Consider the following 20394-nt stretch of genomic DNA (forward strand, 5'->3'; position numbering starts at 1 on the left):
TGTTTTGATGCTGCTTCCTGCACTTATACAGAACTTGAAAATGTCATCAGCCTGGAGTATAAAATGGCAGATGGGGAGAGAGGATAAAATCAAGGGGTTTGACCCGAAACATTGACAATTCTTTTCCTTCCACAGAGGCTGCTTGACCCACTGAGATCCTCCAGAACACTGTTTGATGAAAAACTCATCACTTTTGATGCCTATGTTCAATCTACTCTTATGTAGATCGTCCCTGGCTCTTTGCCTTCCTTTTTGGATTCCGCTGTCTCCAACTCAGATGAATGGCTAGACGCAATCCTCAGTTAAAAGCCCATAGATTCTCAGAATGATCTTACATGTACTTCCTTGACCCAGTCCCCTCTGAGAAATCCATTTCATTTCATTCCCCAATTGCTTTGTCTCTATCATCATTGTTCTGATGATGAGTCAGACCTTAAAGTTGCCTTTGAAATATCATTCTTCTTCCTGAACTATAATTTCCTTGCGACCACAGTGGACAGATTCCTCAACTGCATCTCATTAATTTTCCTTACCTCTTCTCTCATTCTCTCTCATACTGGACAGAACAAAGAAAGAACTTTCTTGGTCCACACCTTCCATCTAACTCAGTTGTAATTTTGCATTTAGTGTTTGCAACGTTGACTTCTTTACATTTAACAAGCCCAAAACAGAGTGGGTGATTGTTTTGTGGAGAACCTGCATTCAGTTGACAGGAGTAATTCTGAGCTTCCTGATGCCTGTCACTTCAAATTTCCATTCCACTTCCACTCTGACCTCTCAATCTGAGGCCGTCTGCACTATCTCAACAAGGCTCAGTACAAGTGCTTGAGGAACTCAGCAGGCAAGGCAGCATATAAGGAGAGAAATAAATTGTCTATATTTCAGGCTGAGGCCCTTCATCAGGACTGAAGTGTTTTTCACTGTTGCATTTTGGGAAAGGAAACTCCAAATGTTCTCCAACAAGCTCAAACAAACTGGAATGTCATAGTCAAGCAATCAGTTTTGGGAAATTGATTGAGACATTAATTTTGGCTATGTCACTAAGAAGAACCTACAGTACTTCTTTAAAATCTCTTGTCCACCTCAGGTTAGCTACTCTTGTTGTCCTCTCTGAAAGATCTCTGGTAGTTGGGGGAAAGAGTTCCTTTCCGAGGAACAAATGGAGAATGTGCTGAGGTTTGAAATAAGTAACACTGGGTAATTCATTTTTCTGTTTATATCAGCACTACCTAATTCTGCCACTCATAGAATCACAGTCATAGAGAAGCACAGCACAGAAACAGGCCTTTTGGCAATATTAGTCCATGCCAAAACCACTTAAACTGCAAACTCTCATCGACCTACACCAGGGCCATAGCCCTCCATATCCCGACCGTCCATGTACCTGTCCAAACTTATCCCAAACATTGAAATTGAGCTCACATGCATCGACTCACTCCACACTCTCATGACCCTCTGAGCGGAAAAGTTTCCCCTCATGTTCCCCTTAAAATTCCCACCTTTCAGTCTAAAGGTAAAGTTCCTCCCCAAACACAAAATAATCTGCAGATGCTGGGGTCAAAGCAACACTCACAACACGCTGCAGGAACTCAGCTGCCCGCATCTGTGGAAAAGATCGGTCGACGTTTCCGGCCGGAACCCTTCGTCAGGACTTGCTGAGTTCCTCCAGCGTGTTGTGAGTTTTGCAAAGCTCTTCCCCTGCCTTATTTCTCACATTTGGTGGCAACTTTGCTGTTTCTTTACCGTTTGTCTATTTTATGTGGCCGAGTCCAGCAATGATGGAAAGTGTGCAAGGAAATGGCCAGATTCGAACCCAGGACCTCTTGTTCTGAAGTCCAGGTGCGGATACCACTGCACTACTGGCACAGATATTTTGGTTCAGTTTTTATTTTTCTTCCAGCATAATCTGCTGGGGAAGTAACACAGCTTAGCTATTAGCAACACCGTACACAGTCAAAGAATCATGATGTGTGCTTCTAACTGCTACAGTTAGCCATTTAGTCTCACCCTATTCCTTTTTTTAAAATCCATCCGCTACTCCCATCCCACCCCCCCACTCTGTGCTTTTGAAAAGTAACTTGTTCCTTCATCCTAAACTGGTAACCGCTTTTCTTTCCATTGATGGTGCCTGACCTACTAGATTCTTATAGCATTTTCTGTTTTATTTCTGATTTACGTCATCTGTATTTTTTTCCATTTTGAAGTAAATTTTCTGGGCTATTTTTGCCAGAAGTAGTGTATTTGATGTACTCAGCACAAGCAGCAGCACAAACTGATCTGTATCAATTGATAATGAAAATCAGAAAAACGTTGTTGAAATAATGAATGTAAAGGCTGTTTTGATTACTTGAGCAATGTCACATAGAAGGGTTAGTTCCATGGCCTCAGCTAGGAGTCATGCTTTTAAGAAGGTACATTCAAACATCATCTCCAGCCAAAGTACTATATGAGTGTGGATGGTTAGCCTTGGCCACATTATCTTGGAATTGTCTCCAAGTGGAGATAGAATTGCTTGCTGTATGAACACTGCCCATTTCAAGTAGTAATGGCGGCAGCCTGGGGTCACAGTGAATAGCATTTTCTTCAATGCTATTCATTATTTGCTATGTTAGTATAGTACTCTTGAAGTTGCAACTTATTTGAGGAATACAAGCCATATAGATTTAGGTAGTATGCATATTACATTCTTAACAGCAGCATTAAGATTCAGGACTTTCATATCTGCATTAACAGTAGTCACTTAAAACCAATAATTTAGGACTCTTTTGGGAACTTTTGCTTCCTATCAAGAGTGACCTAAGCATAAGATATAGTCAAAGACAACTGCTGATGTGACAGGTATTTCAAAACCTGATTCTTAGTGGAAATTATTAAATAACCATTTTAAAACTGTGCCTCAAACTAATATTTACTATTTTTGTTGAAATTTTTTGCAAATTATCTTCTGCCTGTAATGTTATTCATACCAGTGACTTACCTAACAGCTATTTACATCTATATATACAAAGATCATTCTTCCTCCTAAGTCACATGCAATATCAATATTAAATTACTGGTTGGGTTTGGTGAAAAATCACAGAGCTAAGTCTCCATTTGCTTTTTAATCCATCAATAGAAATTAGTTCTTCAGTCGAAAAGTACTGAATTTCCTTTGAATCAATTTAATGATGCTTACTAAAAACCTTTTTTTTCCCACTGAGATGAAGTGTCTAGAATTGGCCATATTCACTTTATGCTCTTTCTTGAATTTGTTCTTGAATTTGTTTTCAGATAACCACTTTGTTACAGCTAACGCTGTGCCAGTTTTTAATTTGGTTTTATCTTGAGGAGCCAGGCACTGGCATAGTAAAATGATAATTTTATTTAAAATACTCCAGAACTTTCATGAGGCATTCTTCTCACTGGTCAAAATTTTATGTTACAAACAGTTAAATCAGCAGTGGCAATATTGAAACAACCTAAGATAATTTTGTAGATTAATAGGAGCCCTGGAGAAGCTCCATAGGCCCGAATTATACATTTCCGAAGCAGTTTCCTTTTACTGTCATGCCAAAGAAGTGGATTCCCTACCTAATGTTACGAAAAACTATTAACGGGATAGATGTCAAATGTAACAGAGAAAATAGTGAATTGTAGCACCGTTCAATCACCACTAACAGTTGACTGGATATTTGTATTTAATTTACAAAACTATAAAAGAAAATTTCAGTGTTGCTTTTCTTTGCCTTAAAACAAGATAAGTAGATTATCATTAAGTTTTGCAAATCAGCTTGGGCTGGATTTCCCCTGTTCCAGAATGATCACATTAGTTCACCACATGATTCTCCACAGTTTCAAATTTACTCCTCATATTATCCCGTGGTATTGAAGATCCACACTTTCACAGCAAGGAAGCGTCAGCTACGAGCCATTGTCAAATGAGGCTGAAAGGAAAGAAAGACAGAATGAACAACACCGACAAAAGGACAGCAAAAACATCTATTTAGTTTTTGTAGTTTTTGATTGATGGTGTATATTTGCTGAACAGGAAATCAGCTGCATATTGCGATACATCCACTGGGTTAAATAATTGATTACATACTTATCACTCTTCTATCATCTTACTTTCAGTCATCCTGATTTTTTCCACACTGAATGATACATTGTAGGGCATATTTACAAAGCTGTTTGGCACGACCCCAACAGATGTCCAAAAAGCAAAAATCCGGAGTTGCTGAATATCTGAAGTAAAGACAAAAACGCTGGAAAGCTCAGTTTGTCAGGCAGTGTCAGTGGTGAGAGAAGCAAAGTTAAAGTTTCAGGTTGATGACCTTTCTTCAGGTCTCCTTTGGGTCTGATCCCTGGAGGGCATATTTGTAGATGATGTGACAATGCGCAGCATGTCAAGCCTACATCAATCATCATCAGCCATAACTGACATTTTCTAAGACCCAGTTCAGAGTAGAAATTCAAAGTAGAATTTTTAATTCATTCTTATTTGATGCCAAGCATGCCACCATAAGTGAAATCTCCTATCTCAGTACAGATCAGGAACCAAACTTCACGAATCAATGCTTTCACCCAGAATTATCAGGCATAGCATGTACAGATCTAAGTGATTTCTTGAGCTTTTACAATCCATAATTGCAAACTTATAGTATAGAAATAGGTTTATACTGCATACTTATAAAGCAGTACCATGTTTTTGATTCATTTAAATTTTAAGGGAGGGTTAAATTTTATACCATTTAAATATAAAATAAATATCACAACTATCAGTGAAGTACTATATACCTTGTCTTTAATACCCCACTGTCATTCTCCTCTTTTGAAATGGGAAGGTACACCCTTCAATAGACCGAGCCTGCAGATTCTCCACTAGAATTGACAAAATTATTGAGCTCCATCTCAAGAAGCCACAGCTTGCATGCATTCCAGATTCAGATATTGTAAATGTCCCAAAGTTAATCATGGCTATGCAGGGAAATAACAGCAGTTATAGAATGACAAATCCAGTTACAGGACAAATTATAAACAGTAACATTACACCAACTACTTTCTTCTCATTCCATTTTTGACCTTAACAGTTTATGAAAAATACAAAGGTTCAACCATAAAAAACAGTGAATGAAAGTAATCACATGCAGCTGTTCGCTTGCAGCTGTGTAAAAGCTGCTCACTGAGTACCCCGAGACAAATTGTTCCAGATTCTGAAAATGTTGGCTCAGGGTCCATGGAGGACAAGTGATAAGTAATTTAAACCGCTGACAAACAAAGTCATGTGGAGCTGGAAGTGCACTTCATGATGGTTGGACATGCAGACTGGTGTCGAGATGTTTTTTCTACACAATACACAGTCCTGCAATGAATAGTCAGTGATGGTGACAAAATAGAAGTGTGTGCCTCTAAAGTATTGTCTGGAGGCCTGCATATGACTGATCCTGGCAATTCTGGACAATGTTTCTCACCCTCCGCATGCCATCTTGGTTGAACAGAGGAGCACTTTTAGTAATAGAGTAAGACAACTGTGCTGCTCCAAAGAGCGCTATAAGAGGTCATTCTTGTTCTTGGCCATTAAGCTCTATAATGAGTCAACCTATAGCCAGGGGAGTGATGACCCCTCCTGTTAAGACTGTTTGTGGTAACTTATTTTTTTATTCTTTCTACTTCTCTTCTAATATTTATAACTGTGCACTTGTAATGCTTCTGTGACACTGTAATTTCCTTTGGGACCAATAAAGTATCAATAACTATTGTCCAAATATTGTTTATGTTAGACAGAGGCAGATGACTGTGATGCCATTGACAACATTTTCACTGCTAAATGTTTCATCATTGGCAATGTTTTTGCTCCTATCATGTTCTTTCGATTTGTTTCTCTTGGTTGCAGCACCTGCTGACATTTCTGTTGTCCTAAAGACAGATGCAGACACAGAGGACAATCTTTTTCATCCGTCACTCAGAACTGCCTAATGTTTCAATACAACATTTGAACAGATTGAGAAATAACACTTGGACCTGTAGATTGATGCTCAGTTATTTCTCTGAAGCTTTATCAAAATATTACAACGGCAGCAACACTTCTAAGATAAAATCCATTGCTGTCCATTGTATTCACTGGTCTGTCTGACATATGAGCAATGTATAAATATTAATCCACCATGATTTGTATAGTTTATCCAGGATCAATAATAACAACTCCAGCTTGCCTATCCTTCATCTGGCAAAGGGCAATGACAGAGGAGAGGCAAAGTCAACAACTAAGTGCATAAATTAGAAAAACAAACAGTTGCAGAGATAAAAAAAAGAAGGTATGGATATTTAGAAAAGATGAGACTCATACTGGAACAAACTGGTAGAGAGGGATTGAAAGAAAAAACAAAAAGAGATTGACGTACATATGGATAGAAATACAGAATTAATGAGATGAAGAACTTGATTTTGAGGTTAAATTTACTCATTTGTATTAAAGGCAGATGCTTCTGTAGTATGGCATACTAATATCTGCTTGCAGAGGCAAATCTCCAGCTCTTCGACACTTCCTCATACCTCTCTCAACATCACAACCCCATCACAGAGCAGGCCACTGGCCTCATTGCCTTTGGATATCTTTTCTTCATGACATTTACCCTCAGACATACAAATCGTTTCTACTCTTTTCTAAGTTCAACAAGCATGATTACCTAGGTAGACCCATCATTTCCACATTTTGTTGGTCCACAGAACTGCCTTTTTCAAACTTTATCTCTACTCTTTCTCCCCTCATTCAGACATTTCTCATCTACATCAACGACAATCCTGATACCTTCTGCAATTTTTATTTTCCTGGTCCCAACAGGCTCATTTTTTTTTTGGTGCTGTATAACATTCCTTTACACCTCTATTCTATACCAGGATGCTCTGAGAACCTTTTATTTCTGCCTTGAAGTAAGGCCTAACCTCCACTGCCATCCTTACTTGCTTGGTTGAACTCATTCACATAGTGAACAAATTCCCCTTTCATTAACCCATTCCCTGAAATGGAGATAAACAAGTTCAGAAAGGAGGACACAGGTCCTTTGTGACTATCTCCACTTAAGTAATGGTATCCGCTAGAACCTCATAGACTCCCACAGCTACCTTTGCTACACTTCCTCTCACCTCACTTTCTGCAGCTCTGCTTTCACCCTAAGAGTTTGGTTCCACTTTCAGTCTCATCACCATCCATATTCAGTAGATCATGTCGCTAAAGATAATTTTGACCTTTCCCTTTCCTACCCCCTCTTTTAGCATTCCAAAGTCATCACTCTCTTTTAGATTCTCTGGTCCACCTTCCCATTTCCATTAGTTCACAACTCTTCTTATCAGATCATCAGGAGATGCAACAATTGCTCATATAGCTTCAATAACTTTAAATTCTTCAGCTTTATCATATCAGAGTATCTATTCTGGGACCAGCACATAAGTGCCATTACAAAAATAGTATGACTTTCTTATAAGTTTCTTAAAAGTTAGTGCAGGTTCAGCATGTCATTTAAAACTTTGACAATCCGCTATAGATGCGCAGTGGAGATTATCCAGAGTGATGGCATCATGGCCTGGTATATAAATACCAATGCCCAAGGAAAAGCCCACCAAAAGTGGTGGATACAGCCCAGTCCATCACACAAAAAGCCCTCCCCACCATAGAGCACATCCACAAGGAATGCTGCCACAAGAAAGCAGCATCCATGATCATGCACCCTCTCCATCCAGGCCATGCTCTCTTCTCACTGCTGCTGTGGGAAAGAGGTATAGGAGCCTTAGGTCCCACACCAGCAGTTTCAGGAACAATTATTACTCTTCAACCATCAGGTTCCTGAACCAGCATGGATAACTTCACTCACCTCAACAGTGAAAGATTCTGCAGCCATTGCAACATAGAAGACTTTCAGCGCAATACAGCCCCTTTGGCCCACAAAGCTGTGCCAAACATGTCCTTACCTTAGAAATTACCTTGGGTAACCCATAGCCCTCTATCTTTCTGAGCTCCATGTACCTGTCCAGGAGTTTCTTAAAAGACCCCATCGTTTCCTCCTCCATTACCGTCACTGGCAGCCCATTCCACGCACTCACCACTCTCTGCGTAAAAAACTTACCCCTGATATCTCCTCTGTGCCTACTTCCAAGTACCTTAAAACTGTGCCCTCATGTGCTAGCCATTTCAGCCCTGGGAAAAAGCCTCTGACTATCCACATGATCAATGCCTCTCATCATCTTATACACCTCTATCAAGTCACTTCTCATCCTCCGTCTCTCCAAGGAGAAAAGGCCGAGTTCACTCAACCTGTTCTCATAAGGCATGCTCCCCAATCCAGGTAACATCCTTGTAAAGCTCCTCTGCACCCTTTCTATGGTTTCCATATCCTTCCTGTAGTGAGGCGACCAGAACTAAGCACAGTACTCCAAGTGGGGTCTGACCAGGATCCTATATAGCTGCAAAATTACCTCTCAGCTCCTAAACTCAATCCCACGATTGATGAAGGCCAATGTACCATATGCCTTCTTAACCACAGAGTCAACCTGCGCAGCAGCTTTGAGCATCCTATGGACTCAGACCCCAAGATCCCTCTGATCCTCCACGCTGCCAAGAGTCTTACCATTAATACTACGTTCTGCTATCATATTTGACATACCAAAATGAACCACCTCACACTAATCTGGGTTGAACTCTATCTGCCACTTCTCAGCCCAGTTTTGCATCCTATCAATTTCCCGCTGTAACCTCTGACAGCCCTCCACACTATCCACAACACTCCTAACCTTTGTGTCATCAGCGATTTACTAACCCATCCCTCCACTTCTTCATCCAGGTCATTTATAAAAATCACAAAGAGCGGGGGTCCCAGAACAGGTTGCAGAGTCTCAGTATTATTTACTTATTTATTATTATTATTATTATTCATTCTCAATGTAGCAAATGGTAACATGTGCATACTTTGATAATAAATTTACTTACTTGCTTAATTTATTGTTTTAACTCCAGCTCCCCTGCTCACTCTGAGGCCTTCCTTTTTGTTTTCTTTGCTCCTCCTATTTTATCTAAAAATAAATCTGTCTAAAATGTTTTCCCAGTTCTGATGAAAAGTCTTTGAGATGAAACATTAAGTCTGCTTCTCTCTCTGCTGATTTTCCACAGTAATTTGTTTTCCCTCCCAAGGAGAACCAGGATCAGAGCAATAGACCTTCAGGTCAGGATGCCTGATTTGCATTGCTTCCAGCTCCCCATTTGTTAATTCCACCCTGTCTCACAAAAATTATTGTGCCTTTTGATATTTAAATTCCCAGAGATGAGTAACCTCAAAAACTGACACTTTATGCACAATGTCAACAGAAACTCCCACAGTAGAATAATCGTCATGGTAATTACAAAGCTATCAGTTTGTTAGGCAAACCAATATCATTTGCCCCGTAATTCAAAGCACTCTGCAGGAGTTATTGCTTTGGAGCATTAGTTACAGCAGTAAATTACAAAATAATTTCCAACATTTCTCACCGAAGCATAAATGTGGCATTTTCAGCAGACTTACTGAATCAAAATGTTATGTCATAACTGGAAGAGTAATATTGCTTTACACTCTTTAATATATTCCAGTTGTGGTGACCCCATCGAAGATTCATTTTTTAATTCAGATTTCTGTGGTCATATTGTCTTGTGTAGAATAGCTCATTTAAAACACGTGAGGACAAAGTTTTGCTGTTATCTCACAAGAGAGCTGAAGCTGAGATCTGACTGTAGGCTTGCATACCTTTCACAGGACCTGCTGGATGCTCCCCCTATTCATTTTAACAGTTGAATGAGTCTGATTAATTTAAACCTAATTTATGGTAATATATGCTGTTAATTACACAAAGAGAGATCGTCAGGATGGTGTTCAGTACCATGTGAGGTAACTGGAAAAATTGTAAAGATTAAAGCCAATTAAAAATGTAACAATATAATTATAAGTGAGACTTTACAAGTGATTTTTGTATCAGCTTTCCCTAAAGTCCAAAATGTGGACCAGAAGGAAGACAATTCAGTACTAAGATAGAAAATGGGGCTAAAGCAAGTGATGTACATGCTGCCATTTAATCCTTATACTGTATATAAGGAACTGGGATATGCAGCAAGAATTGGCTGGAGCAAATACTAAGGCAAAATTAAATGTGGGAACATCGGAATGTAGGCTCAGATCTCCCATTCCATCATAGAAAGGAACCTAGTCATCAGAAGGCTCTGGTGACAGATGCAGCGCAGGAGTTGGGCATGGGCACATTTGCCATGTGCAGCAACACTGATGACAAACGTGGCCCGTACCCTTCACCTGTGTTGCATCCATCACCACAGCATTCTTTCAATTCACCTGTAAATTGAAAGAGAGGCAAAAAAAACTAACATGTCCCTCATTCTGATAGCCACTTTGTGTGTGGCTACTTCAAAGCGCATACACAGCATCTCACGCACTCTCTGCTCAAGTTCTGCCTGTTCGACCTAGGTATGGCCTTGTTGCCATGGTACGTTGCATTCAGTCTGTCTCATGTAGAAAAGATTCTGCATAAAAGATGCTCTCAGCCACGAGTCATTCAGGCGGCAGTTCTGGGATCTGTGGAAGGGATCATTGTTGGATGATTCCTTGAGTAGACTGTCGATGTTTTTTGATCAAATGTCTCAGATCGCCACAACTTTCAAACAAGCAACAAGACCTTGCTTGGTTGGTGGTGAGAATTGCTCACTCTGCCAGATTCACCATGCACGGGTAGAGTCTCAATTCTATGGCTGCTGTCCTTAAGGTAGCTGCACTGTGGATGGGGCAGCCATATTTACCTCCATGTGGACCGTGTTTACCAAGAAGATCTGGAAAGGAATGCAATGGCCTTCGTTAAGGTACCTTTCAAGCAGCTGCAAGCATAAGATTCTGCACTTTGAGGTCTGCCCAAGGACACATAGGGAGACAACCATTGCCTGTCATTGAAACATCATCAATTTGGCGAAAGGTGCAACTTGCTCTGCTGACCCCTTTTAAGGTCCGGGTCCTTGAGGTGTTCACAACTGAACTCTGCAGACAGCCACATCCCAAGGGTACACCATTACATGCTGAGAGGCACACGGAAGATTGGAGTGCAAAGGTTTTGTGGGGAAAAGCTGCAGATTAGGCCCCTCCCACCACTAGACAATGAAATGGACCCAGTGTAATAACCTCCTTAGATGAAATGTTCAGGATTGAAATACTAGTGTCACATTAACATATTGTAAGTTGGACATACTTGCCACAGAAAGTGAAGACAAAGCTATGTTCCATATTGTTTCACTATATATTTTAGGAATAAAGTATATTTTTGGTAAAAAAAATAGTGAAGCCCTTCACCTCTCATTGATAGGTGCAAATTGAACACACCATTGGATGAGACAAATATATGGAAAAATACCCAGTTTAATGCCGAACCTATCATCTGGCAGAAATAGCAATCACATTCAACATGAGATGAACTGTTTGAAGTACCTAGAGTGTATTATGGAGAGAGTAGGCATGCTTAAATGACCCTGACAAAGTATAAATACTAATCACCACTATGTACAATTTAGAACCACACATGTACATTAAAAAAAAGTTAACTGTTAGCACTTAGAATTTAACACTGACCTCTTTGAAGCTCCCATTTCTCGTCAGTTCTCATGTTATATTCTATTCCACACAGTAGTGTAGCAGTGAGCGTGACACTTTACAGTGTGTGCTGTAAGATCAGGATTTCATTCCTGCTTCTGTCTGTAAGGATTTTGTGCGTTCTCCTTATGACCGTGCGGGATTCCTCCGGGTGCTCCAGTTTGCTCCCACATTGCAAAGGGTTAGTGATTAGGGTTAGTAAGTTGTGAGCATGCTATGCTGGTGCTGGAAGCGTGATGACATTTGCAGGCTGCCTAGCATAATCTTCAGTAATTTGATTTGACATAAACGATGCATTTCACTGTATGTTTCGATGTGCATGTGACAAATAAAGCTAATCTTTATCATTATTGACCCAAAATTCAAAAGTGTACATATATAAACAAATATGCAACAGTTAGCATAACTTCTGTTCACATATCTTTCACAGATGTCACCCAAACAACACATGTTCCCATGCAACATAAATGGAGGCCATTTGCCCATTGAGTTTATGGGAGCTCACAGAGAAATGATGCTGCAAAATTAATTTTCCTAGGAATCTATTCTGTCCATGTTCCCTTCAATTCTCTCCAGGTTCTACTGCTCATCTATACACGAAAGGCAACCTACAGTGACCAATTAAACCAACATCTTTGGGATGTGGGAAGAAACTGGAGAACCCAATGGGAAACCACTGCATTCACAGGGAAAAAATGTAAATACCACACAAACAGCAAGTCATTGGAGCAGAGCGGCACCAGCTGTACTCACCACCCCACCATCTGGGTGATACACAGAATGGTTCCACACATTAGGGAGTTAGAGCACTAGTTTGTTCTTCTCACTGGGGAAGAACGTCAGTGAGGTAGCATCCTGCAACAGAGAAGTTGCCTAATGCACAAGTTGATCATTCAATATACAATCAACAGATCATTAGCCAACATTGGTAAATAATCATTTCCTTGTATACGTATATCAACTTGTGTATATAATAATGAGTACAAGCTGCGGGTGAGGCACAGGTATAACTGTTGAAGATAATGCTGACCTTGCCAGCTGATATCTATGTAATATTTATACTACAACTAAGCTGCAAGTATCTGTGTTACAGATGGAAAATCTTTGCAGCTGGTCCTTTGCCAATTTTGAGTAAGCTGAGACGATTGTCCTTGATCAATGGCAGGTAGAATTGCCAAGACTGGTAGGTATGGACTGATGCCTCAGAAATAAAATAGATTTAAGCATATCTGAAGCAAATTTGGCCAGTAGGTTGACTACCAAAGCAAACCTAAAACAAAATCGGCCACTAAATTGATTGGTAAAATAGATTTTTCTAAATTTGAGAACAGAGAATCAGAATCAGAATCAGGTTTAGGATCACTGGCATAATGGTAAAAAAAATATACATATATATATTTTAAGTTAAATTAAATAAGTAGTGCAAAAAGAGAAAAAGGAAGTAGTGAGGTAGTGTTCATGGGCTGATGATAGAGGGGAAGAAGCTGTTCCTGAGTGAGTGAGTGCCTTCAGGCTCCTGTGCCTCTTCCCTGGAATGGCAATGAGAAGAGAGCATGTACCAGGAAACCTGCAGATGCTGGAAATTCAAGCAACACAGATAAAGGTTGCTGGAGAATGCAGCAGGCCAGGCAGCATCTCTAGGAAGAGGTACAGTCGACATTTCGGGCCGAGACCCTTCGTCAGGACTAACTGAAGGAAGAGTTAGTAAGAGATTTGAAAGTGGGAGGGGGAGGTGGAGATCCAAAATGATAGGAGAAGACAGGAGGGGGAGGGATGGAGCCAAGAGCTGGACAAAAGGGATATAAGAGGGTCATGGGATAGGAGGCCTAGGGAGAAAGAAAAGGGGGAGGGGAGAAAAAAGCCCAGAGGATGGGCAAGGGGTATAGTGAGAGGGACAGGGAGAAAAAGGAGAGAGAGAAAAAGAATGTGTGTATATAAATAAATAAATAAATAAATAACAGATAGGGTACGAGGGGGAGGTGGGGCATTAGTGGAAGTTTGAGAAGTTTTAATGTTCATGCCATCAGGTTGGCGGCTACCCAGACGGAATATAAGGTGTTGTTCCTCCAACCTGAGTGTGGCTTCATCTTTACAGTAGAGGAGGCCGTGGATAGACATGTCAGAATGGGAATGGGATGTGGAATTAAAATGTGTGGCCACTGGGAGATCCTGCTTTCTCTGACGGACAGAAGAGGGCATGTCCTGAGTGACGAGTGTACTTAATGATGGATGCCGCCTTTGAGGTATTGCTCCTTGAAGATGTCCTGAATACTGGGGAGGCTTGTGCCTATGATGGAGCTGACTAAGTTTGCAACTTTCTGCAGCTTACTTCGATCCTGTGCAGTGCCCCCCCCCAAAAAACAGATGGTGACACAGTCTGTTAGAAAGCTCTCCATTACACATCTTGTAGAAATTTGCCTGTGTCTTTGGTGACATACAAATTCTCCTCAATCTCCTAATGAAGTATAGCCACTGTCATGCCTTCTTCGTAACTGCATCAATAGGTTGTGTCCAGGATAGATCTTTAGAGATATTGACACCCAGGGACTTGAAATTGCTCACCTTTCCACTTTTGATCCCTCTATGAGGACTGGTCTGTATTCCCTTGTCTTACCCTTTCTGAAGTACACAATCAATTCTTTGGTCTTCCTAACATTGAGAACAAGATTGTTACTGCAACACCACTCAACTAGATGATATATCTCGCTCCTGTACACATTCTCATCACCATATGAAATTTTGCCAACAACAGCTGTATTGTCAGCAAGTTTATAGATGACATTTGAGCTGTGCCTAGCCACAGAGTCTACACAGGGTGTAGGGAGAGTAGACTAGTGGACTTAGCACACATCCTGGAGGTGTGCCATTGTCAGCGAAGTGGAGATGTAATTTCTGATCTGCACAGATTGTGGTTTTCTGGTGAGGAAATTGAAGATCCAGTTGCAGAGGGAGGTACAGAGGCCCAGGTTTTGGAGCTTTAGGAATGATCGTGTTAACACTGAACTGTTGTCAATAAACAGCAGCCTGACATAAGTGTTAGTGTTGTCCAGGTAATCCAAGGCCACGTGAAGAGCCAATGAGATTGCATCCGCTGTAGACCTATTGAGTAGCTAATTGTAAATTGTGTATATTATACAATATAAACTACTTTTGCTTTAAATTTGGGGTTTAGATGAGGCTTAAACACTCCAGAAAATAACATGCCATGTCATGCAACAGAGCAGAATTGCAGTTCTCTGGATAACTCACACAAGGTCTGCTCTTCAAATTCAAGACTCTCAGCGCCCTCAACATAGCTGCCTTCATGATGTAAAAATGCTCTTGCATCAGTTCCTGAAGGCATTACCTAACTAAACACCCTTCAGAACCCTAAAACTAAATGCTTTCATTTATTTCAGTCTTACTTACTGGTGATAAAAACAATCAATAAAAAAGCCAAAGGTATCTGATTTTTTTTCAGGTCCAGTCACATATGTGAAGTTTTTATTGATAGTTCACTTTTATATATGGGGTACTTTTATTTATAGTGCAATTTTTATTCTTGCCATATATAAAAAAAGTGTCGACATGTTTAGAAATTAGAAGTGAAATCCAGTTAGCAAGACTGAAAGCCTCTCTTCCAAAAGACTGCGGTAACAAGGTTAGTTTAAATGTTTAAGACAGATTAATAGCTTTTTGTTAGGAAAAGGATCAAGAGGTTTGGAGCAAAGGCACATAAATAGAGTTAATGTGCAGGTTTAACAGAATAATTGACTAGCCAGAAAGGATAGAAATGCCTATCCCTGTTCAGAAAATCTGCTAAATTATTTCTCGGGAAACATATCTTTGATGATGAAATTAATTACCACCATCAATGCACTAGCAAAGACTTGGTTTAATTGAGGAAAATGACATTCAAAAGTGCCATACTTGGCATAATATCATGTTCCTATATGTAGTAGTGATCCCTGAGTGGTCGACGACCTATGAGGCATAGAAAATTGCCATCAGCATTGATCCAACAAACTCCTATTTCACCGGAAGGATCGGCTTTCTGATGTCTCCAAGCCAACATCTCCATATTGAGGCACTAACCACACTCAGACAGCCAAGATTAAGAGAGGCACATAATTTATATACCCAACACCAAGCTCCCAAAACAGGCACTCATTTCCAAGCGCTTTGGCAGGAAGTCATTGTCAAACGGGCAGAGGGAGAAACTCAATGGTATGCTCAAAATCTCCACTGACTCCTGGTCAAAGTTGAGAAGAAATATTTGAGATGGTGTTCAGAACCTTTAGGCCATGCATCTGCAGCACTAGGAAGCCCTAAATAAGTGAGTGTAACAGCAACTACGAAAATGAATAAGTAGTCGACATTTCAGGCTGAGACCCTTCTTCAGTACTGGAAAGGAAGGAGGAAGACACCAGGATAAAAAAAGGTGTGGGGAGGGGAAGGACAACTATTATGCCCCATTAAGATCCTCCTGCCTAATGTATGTGTCTGTCTATGGTTCCCACATTGGCTTCACTAGACACCTCAGGATCCACAAAACTAAAGGGCTGTCTACAAGGAGACTGGGGGCTTTTGACTAAGAGCTTGAAATTTATAAATGACTGTATGTTGGCCAGCTTTCATCAGTAACAGTAATTAGTCTCTATTTGATCTCATGATGCGTCCACTTACAATAATGTGACTAAAGGAAAGACAAGATCACACACATTTTGAAGTAGAATTTGCATTACAAAGTACCTACTATACTCATTATAAAACAACCAGACTTCAAACATACTGTGAAGAACATTCTGGGGATCCTTCATTGCATTATCACTAATAACCTCAAAAAAAGATTAAAGAAGTCGGAACTTATTTAGAATTGTCCAACCCGTCATAGAGCAGAATTAAGTTTCAAATCACTGGGAAATCATAAAACAGGAAAGCAGACTGTTGGGCTGTGGAGCATATTTGACCTTGCTTGTGATTTAGAACATTACAGTACAGTACAGGCCCTTCAGCCCACAATGTCATGCCAACCTTCTAACCTACTCTGATCAATCTAACCCTTCCCTCCTACTTAGCTATCCATTTGTCTATTATCTATCTACCTATCTAGGAGCTTCTTAAACACCCCTAATGTATCTGCCTCTGCCACAACCCTTGGCAAGGCATTCAAACATGGGAGAAAACCAGAGAACATACAAACTCCTAACAGACAGCCACAAGAGTTGAACCCAGCTTACTGGTGCTGTAAAGCATTACACTAATCGCTACATTAACGTGTCACTCCTCTTAGCAATAAATTATTTAACAATCACCTTAGAAAGCACAGTGTGGAACTTTAATGCCTCCTATGTAAGTCACAATAGTATATCTTTCTCTGGGGCCTTCCAGAGAGATCATAAACTGCCTGCCCAATAACTGAAAATCTGATGAGGTTATTTATGTTTATTTGACTACTTTGACACCTGTCAGATTACACTGCACTCATGATGAGAAAAGAGTACTTACATATTAAATTCTAAGAATTACCATTCATAAGTTATTGGAACCAACTAATTGGATATTCTGACAATTGTTAGTTTAAAATAACCGGAATAACACCAGTTCTCTGGCAGCACTGAATTAGTATATATTATGGTGCCACTATTAATATTTTCATATTTAAATTACTTCAGAATTTAGTTCATTTGTAATAAAGGAAAAGGGCATAAAAGCTGTTATGATTGTTCTGGAGGACAATAAGATGATAGCTTATCTCGATTTTATTTAAATGCATAGGCTCCATAATTCCTTATATTTCTGTCCAACCAAGATGTATTATTTCAGATTTAAAATTAGTAATTGAGCTTGAATTCTGCTTTGTGGGAGTTTCATGGTCACTTGTACAAAAGACTCTTCATTTACCACTCCTCTTTCCTGTTTTACGATTATAGTTCCTTAGACTACCAATCTATCCAATAAATTCCATTCAAAATCTTAATTTCCTGGCTGAACTCACCCCTCAGCTCCTTAATATCAAGGAATAAAGTTGGAGAGGTACGTTGATAGGATATGTTTAGAGGGTTATAGGTCAAGTGCAGTCAAATTAGATGAGCTTGAATGGGCATCTTGGTCAGCAAGGACCTGTTTTTATGCTGTATAATGCTATGAATGTAAACTTATTTTTATTATTGGACTATTGGTAAAGTTCTGGAGAAGAATCGGCTCTGTTGCCAGATGACAGCAATATTTCCTTTCTAAAATAACTCAGAAAGGCACACAATAAAATATTAAACTAGAACTTTGGTGTATAGAAAGCTATATCAATTGGTAATATTTTTCAAGGTGGCACCAAGAGCTCCTTCCATTGAGATTGTGTCTCAGACTTGGTTGTTTTTTAAGTTTGTGGGGGTGGTTTTGTGGACAGAGTGGGAAGTTGAAGGTCAGGTTGGGGTTTAGGGACAGTTGATGTGGAGGAGTTAGAGGTCAGATTAGGGTTCAGAGGCAGGGATGTGGAGGAGTTAGAGGTCAGATTAGGGTTCAGAGGCAGGGATGTGGAGGAGTTAGAGGTCAGGCTCCTGCTCCATGATTGAAGTGCAACGACATGGACAGCTGACAAAAGACATCCACAGTTCAGGCAGCTTCTATGGAGGGGAATAAACATTTGATATTTTGGACCAAGACCCTATATCAGAACTGGAAAGGAAGGGGGAAGAAATCAGAATAAGAAGGTGAGGGAGGGGAAGGACTACAAGCTGGCAGGAGATAGGTGAAGCCAGGTAAGAGGGAAAATGGGCAGGTGGGGGAAGTGGGATGAAGTAAGAAGCTGGAAAGTGACATTCGGAAGAGACAAAGAGCTGAAGGAGGAGGAATTTGATACAAAAGGCTATGGAAGGAGGAAGGGCACCAGAACGAGGTGATGGGTAGGTGAGGAGAAAAGAGGGGATAAGAGAAAGTCAGAAAGGGAAATTGAAAAGGGGGAATTAAAAAAGAGGGAAGGGGAAGGGAGGAGAAATTATCAGGGGTTAGAGAAATTCTCCTCCATTTCTTGGACTCCTTCTTGAAAGCACAGGGGTGGCGCACTAGTGTAGTGGTTAGCACAGCATTGTACAGTACCAGCAACCTGGGTTCATTTACTAGCACTGTCTATCAGGAGATTGTACGATCTCCCTGTGACCGCATGGGCTTCCTCCAGGCGCTCCGGTTTCCTCCCACATTCCAAAGATGACTTGGTTGGTAATTGGTCATTGCAAATTGTCTGGGTGGTGCAACTCCAAGGTCTGGAAGGGCCTATTCCACACTCTAGCTCAATAAATAAATGAGTTCCCCTTCCTCTACCATCAATGCTGCATTTCCGCATCTCCTCCACTTCACAGACACTGCATCTTTCTGCCACCATAAGAGGGATAGACCTTATATCCCATGAGATCCGCACCCAGCGCATCATTCTTCATAACTCCTGGCATCCACAACGGGATCCTCCCACTAAGCACCCCTTCCCAAACTCTCCCCCACCACAATCTGCTTTCTGCAGGGATTGCTCTTTCCATGATGCCCTTATCCACTCATCCCTCCCCACTGATCCCCCTCCTGGCACTTACAAGTAGGACAGATGCTACAACTGCCCCTTCACCTCCTCTCTCGTCACCAGGTGAGGCAACACCACCTGTAAGTCTGTTGGGGATATCTACTGTATCCAGTACTCCCGGTGCAACCTCCTCTACATCAGTGAGATCCGGCATAGATTGGGGGACTGACACATCGAACATCCTCTAACCATCTGCCACAACAGGTGGGATTTCCAGGTGGCCATCCATTTTAATTCCACTTCCTATTCCCATTCTAATATATCAATACATGGCCACCTCTACTGCCATGATAAGGCACTGGTATGACCTCACTTGGAGTACTAAGGGCAGTTTTGGGCTCCTTATTTAAGGATTATACAGAAAGTTTGAGGTTAATAACTCATCACTTAATAACTGATCGGGGTGATTGATAGGTTCATGGCCTAAGGTAGAAGGAGATGTGTTATTAACTTCAAACTTTCTGCATAATCACTCAAAGAGTGGGCCTGCATGTGCATGTAACGACAGCTGTATAACTCATCTCATTCTACTTAGGCCATGAACTTATTAATCACCCCTGCTGTGGGCACTTTCTGGAGGTCCAAGATCTGTGTGCTCCGCGACAGCTGGACTAAGTGAGTAAATGGTAAATGTAGGAGGGGACTATGCTGAAAAATAAATATGCTAGGTTTTTTAAAATTGACTCTTTCTACCTTAGGCCACAAACTTATCAATCACCCCTGGTAAAGGTACTTTGAACTTCTGAACTTTGAAATGATTCAAATAGCTTTTTGACACCATATCCACTTCTATAGGAAATTTTTCATGAAGAAATGTCAGATATGGACAACATTAGAGTGATTTATGGGGCACTACGGGAATATATTCACAAAACGGTTACATGCTGAGCTTTAAGTTGGTGGGCAGAGGAATGTTGATACTTCTCCTTCAACTTGCGAAATTCTCATGATGACTAGTTTTGTTCTCTATGGCTATTTATTAAGAAAGAAACTTTGCACCTCAGTAATAAATCCCACACTGGCACTAGGCGAAAAATGTGTAAAATCAAACTCATACACATGCCAAGGAACATGTTCCAAACTAGAAACAGCTACAGATTGAATGTGAAATACATGACCAACATGTTCACAGAAGTGTTGTCTACGTTGGGCTTCTGAGTTAATTTTCATAAACCCGCAAGCTAAAGGTGCCAAACCAAGATCCTA

The 20394-nt window shown here is 40.6% G+C and overlaps 1 protein-coding gene across 2 annotated transcripts in view; it reads right to left on the reverse strand.

Annotated features, from left to right (window-relative positions):
• Nucleotides 1-2085: 2085 nt before the first annotated feature.
• LOC134336555 (sterile alpha motif domain-containing protein 10-like) overlaps nt 2086-20394 on the reverse strand; it is a 119727-nt gene continuing 101418 nt past the window's right edge. For both annotated transcript variants that reach the window (XM_063030831.1, XM_063030840.1), the window contains exon 5: nt 2086-3923. In XM_063030831.1, the coding sequence (XP_062886901.1) occupies nt 3901-3923 (23 nt within the window). In that variant the 3' untranslated portion in view covers nt 2086-3900. The remainder of the gene's footprint in view (nt 3924-20394) is intronic.

Source organism: Mobula hypostoma, chromosome 2, assembly GCF_963921235.1.
Source record: "Mobula hypostoma chromosome 2, sMobHyp1.1, whole genome shotgun sequence".
NCBI lineage: Eukaryota > Metazoa > Chordata > Chondrichthyes > Myliobatiformes > Myliobatidae > Mobula > Mobula hypostoma.